This window comes from Lolium rigidum, chromosome 4 (assembly GCF_022539505.1).
Source record: "Lolium rigidum isolate FL_2022 chromosome 4, APGP_CSIRO_Lrig_0.1, whole genome shotgun sequence".
Lineage (NCBI taxonomy): Eukaryota > Viridiplantae > Streptophyta > Magnoliopsida > Poales > Poaceae > Lolium > Lolium rigidum.
In genome coordinates this window covers 52,695,067-52,709,502 of record NC_061511.1, presented here as the reverse complement: position 1 = coordinate 52,709,502, position 14,436 = coordinate 52,695,067, and the positions used below count along the sequence as shown (strand labels likewise).

The 14,436-nt window shown below is 42.6% G+C and overlaps 1 protein-coding gene and 1 long non-coding RNA gene across 2 annotated transcripts; one reads left to right on the top strand and one right to left on the bottom strand.

Moving 5' to 3' along the window:
* Positions 1-2,392: 2,392 nt before the first annotated feature.
* LOC124708243 lies at positions 2,393-3,327 on the bottom strand. The gene is made up of 2 exons (XR_007005071.1): positions 3,281-3,327; positions 2,393-2,665 (listed from the first exon to the last, which is right to left on the bottom strand). It is a non-coding gene; the product is annotated as an uncharacterized LOC124708243 (long non-coding RNA).
* Positions 3,328-7,382: 4,055 nt separating this feature from the next.
* LOC124708242 (probable glutathione S-transferase DHAR1, cytosolic) lies at positions 7,383-13,785 on the top strand. Its single transcript, XM_047239929.1, has 6 exons — positions 7,383-7,472; positions 7,561-7,651; positions 11,724-11,870; positions 12,827-12,944; positions 13,190-13,330; positions 13,429-13,785. Exons 1-6 carry the CDS (start codon positions 7,415-7,417, stop codon positions 13,513-13,515), a joined length of 642 nt encoding a protein of 213 aa, XP_047095885.1. The 5' UTR covers positions 7,383-7,414; the 3' UTR covers positions 13,516-13,785.
* The last annotated feature ends 651 nt before the right edge of the window (positions 13,786-14,436 follow it).

Sequence of the window (14,436 nt, the reverse complement as noted above, 5' to 3'; positions counted from 1 at the left end):
TACCAATTGTTCTGGAGTGTGAGACAATTTATTCATGTTGGCACATTATTGCTTGCATCGGTCTAATAGTCTATGGCTGGCCCTCATGATGTCATGAGAAAATTTACTTATCTGTTGATCTTGAGTTCACTCTATTTTATTTCTTGAGTAGTTTTGCTTCAAAGCTTTATTTCACTATTTTTTCAGGGAACAATTTCTCTATTAGCCTAACATGGTTAAAGTTATTTACAATACAATGTAATGAATGTATCAGTTTCGTAGATTAACTTTTAGATCTTCTAGGTAAAAGCTTATCGTGTTGTATATAATTTATTTTGCACAAATTTAGCGCGAGTAGATTTTAGAATGATTTGTATATAATCTATTTCGAGGGATTAGAGATTGCTCAGGTAACTCTTTGAAATACCACAAGATGAACTCGTTGATTAGAGATAGAGATTAGAGATGGACTCATTGGTAAAACTTGCTCGCCGGAAAAGTATGAAACACTGCTTGGCTCTCTTCTCGCTGAGGCTTGTATCTGATGTGTCCTTTTATAACAAAGTAGTATTTTGGTAATTAACCTTGTAGCTGCTCTCTTCCAAATAAAATTTTGTTTACTGTAGCGAGATAAACCATGTTTATTCATCTTGGATAATATTGTTTCTGCTAAATGACAACTTAATTTATACATGAACTTAACTATAGTTTGCCTTCTTTATACTCCTATGTTAATTAAGAAGTTAGTGAATGCATGGAAGGATCACCTGAAAGTTTTGTAAATCGCTCCATATATTATTCACCTGAAATGATCAAGTAAAAAGTGGAACAAATGTTTCACCAGGAACCTGAACGAGCTTCCTCATAAATGCCTCGAGAACAACCCCACTGATCTCATTGTTGTACTGTGTCTGCTTCACTTCACCCCAGGAGGATTTTGAGACGCTTGTCTTCGATTTCATCTAGACGAGCTTCCTCCTAAAAAATATTACGAGCTTCCTTTAACATCTCGGAATATTGATACCTCTATTGTAAATAGAACTTACTGGTCCAAATAGTTTTCAGAATGCATGATACTAAATTTTATTTCTTGTAATCTTGTAGGTGTGCTTCTCGTTTTCACAATTGCTTTGGTTACCTACCAGTCCATTGGTATAACATGGTTCATTTCTGATCGTTGTTGTGATGCAATTTTGTATTTCATACCATCAGTTACTAAATGAGATGTCAATATTTTCTTACATTGTGGGCGGCTGTGTTGTAACTTGTAAGTACATACACCTTTTCTTGTTTATAAATTATAAGCAAATAGTACATTATGATCAGTGTCTCGAGTGCAGTACCGCTCTCTTCAGTGTCTTTGACGTTGGCCGATGTCTTTGCTGCGGGTGGAGAAACCAAAATAACGATGTAGTGCTATTGTAAAGTTGTTTTCTTGAAAGTAGTAGCATGGATGTTTAGAGATGCAAATATGAAATGAACTATGGAAACTGCAAAAAAAAATTTAAAGAGCAAGTGTGTTCTCCCAACCCGATTGAAGTGGCGAAGTCGTATTTTCTTATAATCCCTGTCGTTATTGAAGAGCATGTTGGTGTGGCAGGTGAAGGAATTTCTAGAGGATCTAGAGATAGTTTCATGCAGCGGCCTAAGGAGATTTTGTTATAAATGAATGTTTTTTCTGTTGGTGTCATGACTTGTGATAACCAATGATTTTAAATTAACATGAGAGATATTTCTATAAGTAGTATTGATTTATTTGATGATTATAATTTATGATATCTCTAATTTCTTTTGTTTTTTTCAAAATAAATTATGAATTATATATGTGTATTGAAAATTGGAATTTGAGGACCCGTGGCAACGCACGGGCATTTTAACTAGTTGCACTAATTTGTGAGACATTATACGCCCAAGCCCAACCAAACAAAAGTTATAAAAGTCGGCTGAGATCAAATAAACATGAAGGAGGCTAGTGCGAGAGTGGAAGTAAGGAAGGAAGGGCGACACAAGTTCATTTGCCAGGTTCCAAACATGATTTGAACGGGGACAAAAAAATATTACCAAGTCGTGAGATTGAGAGACGTTGGGAACTCAGCGGTGACAAGGTGTTTCCATGTCACTTCTGTAACACTACTCATTTGTTAGTGGAGCAATGATGTGGTCTGTGATTATGACCCTTAGGCATGCGTAACTTGATGTTGTCGTTGATATTTCAGCATAGATTCCCTAAAAGTCATGAACTTTGGATGACCTTGGGCGTTCATGAACCCGGTGTCCTCCCGGCACAACTCTCAGCAGCCAGATGATACGGCTCAAATTACTTGATACACTAGATCATGACGGCGCGCGTTGCTGCGCCCGTCTATTTGACAATTAAACAATACAAACTTGCATAAATACATGGAGGGAAAACTACAAATAGTTGAAAGACAACTATTAAAATGGTATTAGCTTATAAGTTCTTTCATAGAAGTTTAACCATTTAGTTGAACTTTACACGTACTCCCGTCAGACCAAAAGAGAAAAATAATCTTACCACGATGTCTAATGCCCAATTTAAGTTCGTGTATAGAATTGTAGCTCACTTCGATTTATACTGGCCATTGGACTATGAACATTAAACATTTGAAAATAAATAGCCTTCATCAAGGTGCAATAGATAGCCTTCATTCAATGGAGGAATGGCCTGAAACAAGATTTTGCAGGCATATCACAAGACTTATAAATTTATGCGGAGAAATATCAATGTGAAAATTAATTCAGGCAAAGCAGCTGGGTGGAAAGGAATATTTACACAGTAGCGTAGTACACTATTTCAGGACATGCCACATAACCACCAAACCTAAGTTCCAAACATATACAGATTTATAAAAAAATCATGAATGTGTGCATCCACATTGAAGCAAAACAACATATGATTATTCTTATACTTCAAAAGCAAAGGCATATGTAATTGCTTCACAAGTGCCTAACTAAACCAAGCTTCTCTCGCTGCAGTAGTCAGGCAAAGAGCATTCAGAGAAAGAGATCACCTAGGAAGTACCAACCGATATTCATATTAATCTTGCTTATTCATTGGTCCAGTAGTCTTCAGTAGCAAATTTTGAACAAGCAACGGTATTCATAATTTCAAATGTAAACCCTGATATCCTTATTTTCAATGATTTGTTAATTGATAGAAATTGTAGTTCACATATACACAGAGTAGGAGGGCCGAAGGCACACAACATCCAACCTATACAAGAGTATTTTGAAAAATATCATGTCTTTGGCTCCTGGATCTTTATCTTAAATAATTTACCTGGGTTGACTTCTTCCTCCTTTTGGTTTCTGATGTCATCTTGGTTCCTGGAAGCATGTGCACAAAGTATCAGTTAAAATGATCTGTAGCACAAGCAACCTCTCAATAGATGAAAACTTTTTATTGCCCGCCTTACAGAGCTACATTACACTACTTTTGGGTGACACGCATATACTGCGAGCATATATAAGTACTCCACGTGGTCAGATTCTAAAGAGTACAGTCTCGGTAAAAAGTTCACGAAATATATTGAACAAATGTGTGGATTTTGGGCATACAGTGCGACTGATTTTGCATCCTACGATTTGTTACCGGAGCACTGCTGATAGTGATGCGCGGGAATGCATTCGAATGGCATCAAGTGTACTGGCCGCTAGGCGTTTGACGGTATTGAAATTTGGATTAAGCATTGCCTAAAAAAACCAAATAAAGTCGGTTACCATTGCTGAAGATATAGAAATATATCACAGAATGGAAAGTACAGTCTAGAAATATTCTGTGAGTAATACGTAGCACATTATCAACGAATAAGAGAGCCATAAATCCAATCTCTTGATTTCTTTGAAACATTATGATAGCTGGCCTTTCTGTTAAGTGAGAATGCTAGAAAGAACACATTACCTTGTGAGCATAACTCATCGATCTCGGTCTGTTGTAATCATACTGATCTGCTAGTAAAGAATGCACACTTTAGCTGTAGTTTCTTCACCACTCTGGTCATTAGTTTGTTACTTTCTTTAGGTATTTATTAGGCATGTCACCCAGGATTTTGTCAATTGAATCACATTACAGGAAAGCAATAGCAAATCTGAACCTGCCGTTGAGCCAATTTCTCTACCGTGTGGAACAGATTGATGCAAGTACCTATCAGCAGGTTCCCAGGAAGCTCTGCAAACATAAAACAAAGCACGGATGTTATAAACTGGCATTCACTTGACTTGGCCTGTTGAACAACAGGGAAAACCTACATGCAAAGGAACTGAGTAGGGAGTAAAAGGACAACCCAACTGACGAATGCACGTACTAAGGGAGGCGCTGGATGAGCACCAGAGCAGGGAGGCTAGGCGCCCCACTGTCTCGTCCCTCTGTGGATCCATAGATGAACCAAAACACCAGAAGCCTTCACGGTCGCTACGGGATTGAACTCTGCCACCGAGGTTAGCCGTCGGATCGCTCACCGTCGCTAGGGTTCGGCGCGAGCCGCGAGGTCGTGGAGGCGCGCGCCGAGGGGAGAATGGCGCGAGGCTAGCGAGGCATGGCGAGAGCAGAGATGCGAAGCGAGAGACCGGTCGCCGTTGCTGTAGCCGCCGCCGCTGCTGTTTTCTCATCCACTCGAGTCAAGCACGAGGGACGTGGGAAGCTGAGGATGGCGCAGGGGCTGGGAGCTTTGGAGACGGCAGAAGCAACACCCACACTTCTGTTGAGCTGACGGCTGAAAGACCAATGAAGCGGCCCAATAATTGTCTCAAGGCCCGGCTAACGAGAAAACCCCGAAATCGTTCCCAGGAGTAGCGGCCCTGTCACTTTGGGCCAAGCGTAAGGCATGGTTAGCCAGGTGAAAAACGCCAGAATCAATGGCAAGAGATCTGGAGCGTTCAGCAAAGTGATCGGACGGCTGAAAAACTCAAAACGCTGAAGAGGGCCCTAGGTAGTTCAGTTTTACTGTTAACTAATGAGAATTGTGGTCCTAATCTAATTCACATTGTGCAAACTTGGCTCCATGAAATCTTTGGACCTACATACGGACGTGGCTTGCCATCCCTGACTTTCAATTGTCCTAATGGGGGGCCTATCGATCAAGCATTGGTGGTCCAACATGACTAGTGGTTCCACGCCAAACCGCAAAGCCGCCCCCTCTCTCACGCTCCTCGTCACTTGGGAAATTTAGAATGAGCGGAATGCGTGAGTTTTCCGCAACGGACATACACCTCCTTTAGCCTTGCTAGATAAGATCAAGAAAGAAGTCCGGTTATGGGTGTATGCAAACGCTAAACGCTTGGGTGAAATTATACCGGGAGAGTGAGACATTGTATTTTCTTGTTTGTACGGACTATCGTGTCCAAACAATTTTTCTTAATTAATTGAATGGGCCGTTAAAAAAACTTATAGGGTATTACCTCTGCTCTAAAATATAAGCCTTTAAAAAAGCTAAACTAGCTTTTTAAAAAGTTCATATTTCGGAAATAGGGTAATATTTTAGTGTACAATCATCTTTAAGATAAAGAAATGATAAATTATTATGACCGTTGTGACGCGAAGAGAAGCGATCAACCATATGCTCTCTTGCACATAGCCAACAAAAAAGTACTGAACCGATGATGCGTCATCATTTTCCATTTAACTCTCGGCATTCAATTACGATTTTATTTGTTGAACACTAGTATGCCCAAGCCCATCCAAGCGCAAACTCGTCATAAAAGGCTAGCTGAAACCAAACACGATGGAGACTAGCGCGAGTGGGGAAGGAAGGAAGAAAGAGAGACACATGTTCATTTACCATGCTCCGAACATGATTTGGACATGCCATCGTGAGGTTGAGAGGCATCAGGAACTCAACCGTTGTATCGGTGAATATAGATAGTAGCAATTGGGGAAGGACAAGTCGATCCCTAGATCCAGCCTACCGCCCAAGCACCCTCACAGCTGAATCTAACGGTTTCGATGTTTCTTTCGTCCATTACAAGCCAAGTTTCTCACTAGCACAAACCTCGCTTAAATGACCCTTGATGCTGTCTCGCAGTGGTACAACTTACATGACCTAGTTTGGGCTGGTCATCTAGGCTAGAGCCTTCTTGCTTCTCCTGGATCTTGGTGCATTGGCATTACCATCTCCTGTAATCTCGGTTGTCGATAGAGTAGTGGCGTTGACAGGTAGGGCACGGTTGCTGGCAATCCCTCCAACGTGAATTCCTACTTGTCCAAAGCAAAGCAGGAGCTCAAGAAAATTGTTGACGGGACGAGTCGAGCATATAACACAGCTAATATGTATTGAAAGCTCATCAAGTACTTACCGAGTGAAGAGTATATTACCAAGTAGCAGGATAGCTTTCGGATCCTGCAACTATAATTTTCCTTCACACGTGTATTCACAACTAAAATCAAATCGGTTAGAATCTGGCTACCAGGGTTGCTTTCTCGGTGGCATAACGATTGACATGTTGACGTTCAAAGGTTGCAAGCCAGGGTCTTGTTCACCCCTCCAAAGCTATGATGCGAACTCTTCTTACCTCTATAAGGTTTCCCAACTAAGAGATGTACTATCTACTTTTTATGGAGCTTGTTGGTCTCTTCAAGAGTTGCAATTGCACGCATGCTCTATACAAAAAAAAATTTCTGAAAAAAAATTGAAATTTTCCATCCCTATACACAACAACAAACTTTTGATTTTCCGTGGCTTAAAGTACAACGTAATTTCTACCGAAACTCTGCACGTGTAGTTAGATCATGTGTACGTATCATGAAATAAAATTTATGATTTTTTTAAACGTAGAATTAATTTTTCTAAATATTACGAAAATTAAAAGCACGTGCTCGGGTGGACCAAATCTCTATTCTCAAAAAACATCGCACCGGCCAGAAAGAGATTTTTTTCTTTTGAGACCCGGCCAGAAAGAGATTCGAATAGCAGGTAAACCTTTATTTATTTATAGGGTCACTTTCACCGTGAGCATGGACATACATCCAAATCGCAAGGGCACACTCAACCGTGACTCCGTGAGTACTGTAGTACTGTAGCAAGGTCAATCATGCGCCAAAATAAACCAACAAAATCTGCACGTCAGCAAACACCAAATCCTTGTTCTCTTGCGCTTTTCGGCAGCAGCCGAAAGCAACCCGATTGCTCCTCCAAATCATACCACACGCTCACGCGCTGACGCGCCCGTGAAAAATGATTTTAATCACACGAAACACTCACGCTGGACGTCCTGCGGTCCAGCCGTCCCGCGCAGGCCCGGATCCCGAAGCCTCGAGAGAGAGAAACGAATCGATGCTGCCTGGCACGCGGCGGATCATGTCTCCTTCCTCGCTGGATAGATAAATAATCATCCCCCGCAACCTACCCTCTCACTATCCCCCATCGCCCTCTCAACCTCGCCGCGGATCAACCACTACTAGCATTCCGCCGCCGTCGCCATGACTGTGGAGGTGTGCGTCAAGGCCGCCGTCGGCCACCCCGACACGCTCGGCGACTGTGAGTGCCCCCGCGCCCCGCCCCGTCGCTCGTGCCCTCGCCGGCCCTGGCTGGATTCGGTGCTGATCTGTTGACCGATTTTGGACAGGCCCCTTCTCCCAGAGGGTGCTGCTCACGCTGGAGGAGAAGAAGGTGGCCTACCAGATGAAGCTCATCGACGTCAGCAACAAGCCCAAGTGGTGCGTCACCCTCTCATCCCCCCTCCTCCCCCCCAAAAAATTGTTCCACCCACAAAAGTCCAAACCAGTGCTTGATGGATTACTAGTCGGCCGGTGACTGATTTTCGAAATTCTTTGAGCCAGTGATCCAGCTCTGCACAAATCGTTGGCTGGTTCATTTTTGGTGAAGTAAATTACGAGACTGAGATTTTTTTGTTGTTGCTATGGGTGAGGCTTGTGGCGCTGTCTAGATAGATTCGGTGTGGTGGATTTGGTAGATCCGATGCGGAATGCAGCCGTCTCTGAACTGGAACTGAGGTTGATTTGATACTTGGTAGTTGGTACTAGGTTCGGTCGCTCTACAGTCTCTGCAATTTAGGATGCAGAAAAACCACGCATGAAGTGGCATCTTCTCCTACTAGCAGATCTATGATATCCACTGTGATGTTTGGAGCACAGTTAATGCTTGAACGATTATGAATTCTCTTGTTGGTGGTTTACTTCTGCACAAGCGGTGGTTCAGCTTCAGTATTATGGTTTTACTCCACTGGAAACCGAGATTTATAGTATGGGTTTCAAGTCTGATTCTTGGGCTACTACGTTTCCAAAATAATTTATCTACCCAATGCACTACAAGTTCATGTTTACAACTATCCTTTTCTAGAAAAAATTGAGACACTTGTCTTGAAAAATTGAGGGAGTATAACTAGCAATATAGTTGTATTAATAATCTAATTTTAAAATGTTTGTTTTTAGTTTTTTTTCAGAGAAAATGTCTGAATATCAATTGAGTAGCTACCCTTACAGATCTTGTAGCAGATCATTATTCTGCTATAGTGTGCCCGTGAGTGCAGCGTCCAGTCTCTGAACACATTTCAGATGGGTTTTGTACCCAGATAACAGGCGGGCCCTATGATGCAGATACTTGATTGTGCATTTGATGGGTACCAAATAAACACGTGCTTGTTTGCTGCGATTGCCTGTGCGGTACAAACCTTTGAGATGATTCTGAAAGTATTTTCCTGTTTTTTTAGACCCAAACAGTCAACATTGTTTTCGTAGCTAACTGGTTCCTTGCACAGATATCTGTTCCTTTTTTGCTTACAGATATTTGTTACTTCAGTTTTTCTTGTTCACTAGGGTCGATGTAAGGAAAACAAATTGAAACGACTCTGAAAGTATACTCTGAAATTAAACTATTCCTGGTTTGCCTCCAAATTGCAATGGCGCAATGCACTGCACACTCAGATACCCAAATCATGCGCAAGGAAGCACGTCAGCCGCTGGGTAAGCAGGCACCCAAAACCGGGAGACTTGCAGCCGCGGAGAGCAACACGATTGGTACTGATCATCCTGTCACACGCGGCTCGCGCGCGCCCGCAGAATCTAACCAATCCCACACGCTGCACCCACCCGGCTCTCCGGTCCGGTGCAGAGCCCCGGATCCCGAACATTCCAGAACCAAATCAATGCGTCAGGGGTCGCGATCTCCGCCGCCCCGCCCGTCGGTCTCCGGCGAGCCACCACGCACCCCCGATAAATACCCACAACCCCACGCACCCCCTCCCTATCGCTGAAACCTCGCCGCAGATCAACAGCACTCTCACGACTTCCAGGATTCCGTCGCCATGACTGTGGAGGTGCTGGTCAAGGCCGCCGCCGGGAGCCCGGACACGCTCGGCGACTGTGAGCACCTCCCTACCGCACCCCCATCTTTCCTCGGGTCGGTTCGGCGCAGAGCCCTAACCCTCTAACTATCTCTGGGGCCGTGTCCAGGTCCCTTCGCACAGAGGGTGCTCCTCACGCTGGAGGAGAAGAAGGAGCCCTACCAGACGAAGCTCGTCGACCTGAGCAACAAACCCGAGTGGTTCGTCCGTCTCCCATCCTCCTCCCCAACTCTAAATGTTCCGCGCACACAAACACTGGAAAAAGTGCATGGTGGGTCGGTCTGTGTCTGATTTTCTGAATTTTTTCAGCCATTACTGCACTAATTTCACTCAAATGTTTAGTTGCTTCGTGTCTGCTGAAGTAGGAACAGTGCAGGACTGAGAATTTTTTGGTTTTGCTATGGGTGAGGATTGTGAAGCTGTGTACATACCTTCTGATTCGGTAGATCCATTGCGGAATGGAACTGGGACTGAGGTTGATGCTTGGTAATGGTAGGCTTGGGGCTCTGCGCTATACATGTCGTTTGGGATTGTGAAATCCCTAATACATATGAGACTTCATCTGCTCCAAGTTGCATATATCCTTAGAATTCTGTGCCCACATACCATAGTAAATTATGCTAATCTGCGTGGATTTTCTTCATTTCAGACATGAGCTGTATATACTATGGTAACCCTCTCAGAGGTGGTCTGTATATGGAGCATGCGTAGGAAAGTTGTGATTAAATAGCTCATTATAGAAGACAGAGATAAAGGTTAAATTCATTTCTGGTAAACTGGGACATGACTCCACAAACATATTTGTAGCACTTCAAATCCCAGGAGGCTTGGGAATTAGATATTCTCTTCGTTTATTTACGCACACATGCGTCAGTGTTTTGAATTTACTTTGCTGGATACAAGTTGCAGGATAACTTTTTCAGCCTGATTATTTGGGATACATTTCAATGCGGTGTACCCAATGCACTAAGAAAACAATTTTGTAACTAACTAGCAGTAGCCAATATAGTGTGATTATAAAATGCCTGCCTGGATTAATTTTTTGGGGTAAAATGGGTCAACATAAGTTGCCAGATATTGCAATATCTTGTCTTGGACAATAAATCGGTATACAACTGGTATCATAGCATTTTTATGCAACTGTGAGTACATATCCTATGTTAGCACACATGATACAGTTGTTTGCATTTTAGCATGTGACCAGAGGATGGCCCTATAATTCCAAAAAAAAAAAGGATAGCCCTGTGATGAAATACTTGATAATGCATTAAAAAAACAGACAAGCTACCGCAAAGCTTCTGCATGCATAAGCCACACTGGACCTCCTCTTGAACACAAATCTCTATTTCCAAGTTCTAAACATGCTGGAGAAACTGCACTGGGATAACAAGACTTCTCAGGTTTAAATTAATCACCATTTTAATTTGTAAATTGTGAGGTAGATTGATTATAAGAGATAGTTTAGTGTGTTCCCCTCATGTACATAGTTCTTCTACCGGGCTTATCTATGTACATGTTCTTCTCGGGATAGCTGTAAGGTGTTGAGGTGATTCTGAAAGTATATTTTCCTAGTTTCTTAAACGAAAACAGTTTCAACATATCAAAACCATTAGAGATGTAAGATGGACCATATAGCCTGAGAAAAAGCATTTGACTTTAAATTATCAATCAGATTTGTGTAGTAGTTTGGAATTTCTTTGTTTTACTATTTCTAGAGTTTGTCCTTTATATGCATTTCTGAGTTGTATTTTGAAAATTTGAAATGAACAAATGAAACTTCTGGACTTCAGTTGGTGTTTTTAGGAGTGTGTTTCCAGCCTTTTGTCATGTAGGGGGCCACGGAAGGCCAGAAAAACGCCAGGTTTCCCAAAACAGGTAGATGACCTCCAGGTAGATAGTTTTCGTAGTGCAGGAGAATGTGCTGTGTAGCATGGTCTTCATGGCGCCTAACCATATTTGTGACCTGGCTTTGGGGTCCAAATGCACTGGGTGTTCTTCCTTCTTTCGTGAGATTATCGCCTTAAGCGTAGATATTTCATGTAAATATTGTTACTCTTTCTTCAACCGAAATGAATGGGGTTTGCTCTTGCTATTATTCCAAAAACAAGTAAAGAAGTTTGTTGTCTTATAGTTCTATGCCTTCCCATGTAGGGCAAATTTCAAGTTATTGCTACCTCTTGATGCTTGAGGAAAGAGAAACAATAATCTATAATGACAAATAAACTACCAGATGCTTGGATGCTATCATTTATTAGATTATTTGTTACCAATTCCACGATATTCTAGAGCTTTACTTGCAATAAAGATGTGATTTAGAGAAGATACAGTTTTGCATTGTTAGACTAAATTTTGTTGAAGCCTGCCTTTTTGGGTGTTGGAGCTTATCCCTGTTTGCGAACTTCTTGAACTAACCTGACTGTTTTCAGGTTCCTGGAGATCAACCCAGAGGGGAAGGTGCCTGTGTTTAACAGTGGTGATGGTAAATGGATTGCTGATTCCGATGTAATCACTCAGATCATTGAGGAGAAGTACCCAACTCCATCACTTGTCACCCCTCCTGAGTATGCATCAGTGTAAGTTTTCCCAATGGCATGTCACTTTTATTTATCGAGAGATTAAAAGCTTTGTTATTTCTTGCATTTTGAGATCCTTGTAACATCGATGGTCTTGTAAGCAGAAAGACGCAGCTGTTTCAGTCATTCTCTTTTTTATACTGTTTACTTTGTACGTTTGGCAGATCATAACCATGATACTCATCAATTATACTTCTAGAGATCTTTCGGTCTCGGAATTGTGCAATTATTAGTTTCGCGGATGGTTTGAGCATGATCACCTATAAAAATATCTGAATTAGGCATTCCTCCGTATGACTTGATTTGGATAACACACTGAAATAGTACAGTAACTTGAAATACTTGCTACCTATAAAAATATACTTCTAGAAAACTTTGGATTTGAAACTTGCCGCTGGTAGTTTCATCAACAGTTTTGGCACAATGTGCTCCTACAGTAAGATACTTATGCTTTGTCAAGTTGAAATACTTTCTTTTGATACTACTGAAATGATTGTAATAATTTGGCCAGTCTATGGTTTGTATTTATATATTTGGTATCTCATCTTTTATATCAAGGGTTTTGGGCATTTCTCTACAGTTAGCTACAGTAGGAACTGTCTATTACTTCATTTTCATTGCTCGGTGAAATGCTAGTACTGACTTGATATCTTCTTGCATAAGATCCTTTGTGAGTCATTCGGCTTTGTAAATTGCAATTGGTATTTTCATGGACACTTTGGGCTTGATGTCCTCTTACAGGAAGGTAGTTCTGCATTTGCGGGAGTTAGCTAAATAGTATATGTCAAGCACTAAATGACTGTAATAACTTGATTTCCTGCCCTAAAAAAAGCACATCTTCAGTTTCAATGTTGTCTGCTATCACAAAAAAAAAGCAGTTTCCTTGTTTGTCATACCATTTTTTTTAATCATGTTCTATTTGTGTATGATGCCTTTGGTTGGACTTATAATAACAGGGGCTCAAAGATCTTCTCAACCTTCATCGCGTTCTTGAAGAGCAAGGATGCCACGGATGGCACAGAGAAGGCACTTGTTGACGAGCTGGAGGCACTCGATGCGCACCTAAAAGCTCATGTAAGTCAGCTGACACTATGTTTCGAAGTCGATGTGGCAGCTGCTTCCACAGCCATTCCATTATATCGAAGTCTCACTATCCAAGCACTACAACTGCCTGGATATGACATACTGCAATAGTTTCACTGTCTCAGTAGTGCCTTAGCGTGCAAGACGTGTGCCTTAGTTCAGTCTGAACATCTGTCTTGGTTGATCTTGCTCGAACCGAGCTTGTGCTAACACCATGACAAAAACTGTGCTGGCAGGGCCCCTACATCAACGGGGAGAATGTATCGGCTGCAGATCTGAGCCTGGGCCCGAAGCTGTTCCATCTCCAGGTTGCCCTGGATCATTTCAAGGGCTGGAAGATTCCTGAAACCCTGACCGGCGTCCACGCCTACACTGAGGTACGCAAGCTGATAACTCAAGCAGGCATAACCGTTTGCATCATTCCCAGACATTGTCTAGGACCGAGCTAAGGATACTTTCATTGTCTACCACGCAGGCCCTCTTCAGCCGAGAATCCTTCGTGAAGACAAAGCCAGCCAAGGAGCACCTGATCGCCGGATGGGCGCCCAAGGTGAACCCGTAAGCTCCTGCTGCTCAAAGACCACCGTTCGCGTCTGTCAGGTCCTTATCAGTAGTGGTAGTGATGGGCGGTAGGCCTCCTACCTAGCCTGATTGCCTGATCTGGGTTGGAATAATGCAAAGCCTTGCTGGCTGTGGTTGTCGCAATCGTGCACTTTGTGCGTGAACTTGTCTCCCTTCCTGTTCTGGTGCTACTAGAGTGCATGTATTGTGGCGTGAACCTCTTTTCGTGTCAATAATGGAGCTGCGGCTGTGAGCCTCTTCCTGCATAAAACTGAGATTTGTGATGTCTAATAGTATCAGCAGTTCTTATGTAAAGATTGGGAGCAACTCCTCTTAGGTAGTAACGTAGCAAACAACTGCTTCTTCAGGGCAATGGTGTTGTCTCTGATGTGAGGAGGAGATGGGGCCATTTCAGTGTTCGCTGTATTCCGGCGACGGCGATGTGTGAGCCGTTCCATTGCTGCGTCACAAGATGAAATGAACTGTTGATAGGGTCAATCTTCAATGCTGCGTGCGTCAAATTAATCATGTGGATTCCTCCTAATCAATCTCTGTCAGAAAAAAAGGTGAACGATGTGTGTATGTTTTATAGGTTTGTCGCGTCCCTGAACTATTCACAGATATACTCCATCTTCTAGGATTTCAGAACAAGAGAAATACTCCTAAAAAAAACCAAGAACCTCTGCCGGTATACGGAACGGAACGGCTTCACCCGCCGCCTCCAGAGAAAAAGCCCTAGCCGCCTCCACTTCGTCTCCTCCATAGATCGGTTCCCCCTCCTCCGGCCGGCTTCACCGGCGTCAGGAGGAGTGGGGAACCCGATCTATGCGTAGAGTTTTTAATAAAAGTAGTTTTTACAGTAGTCTATGTTAGGGTTTTGGTCGCTGTTTTCTTGTTGGTTTCCCCGCAATGGAGATGGCAT

What these genes read in the sequence shown, in the direction of transcription:
- LOC124708242 (XM_047239929.1), top strand. Translation starts at nt 7,415, where the DNA reads ATGACTGTGGAGGTGTGCGTCAAGGCCGCCGTCGGCCACCCCGACACG. An exon ending in CCCCGACACGCTCGGCGACT is followed by an intron (nt 7,473 to 7,560) that starts GTGAGTGCCCCC and finishes GATTTTGGACAG; the next exon opens with GCCCCTTCTCCCAGAGGGTG. An exon ending in GTCAGCAACAAGCCCAAGTG is followed by an intron (nt 7,652 to 11,723) that starts GTGCGTCACCCT and finishes GACTGTTTTCAG; the next exon opens with GTTCCTGGAGATCAACCCAG.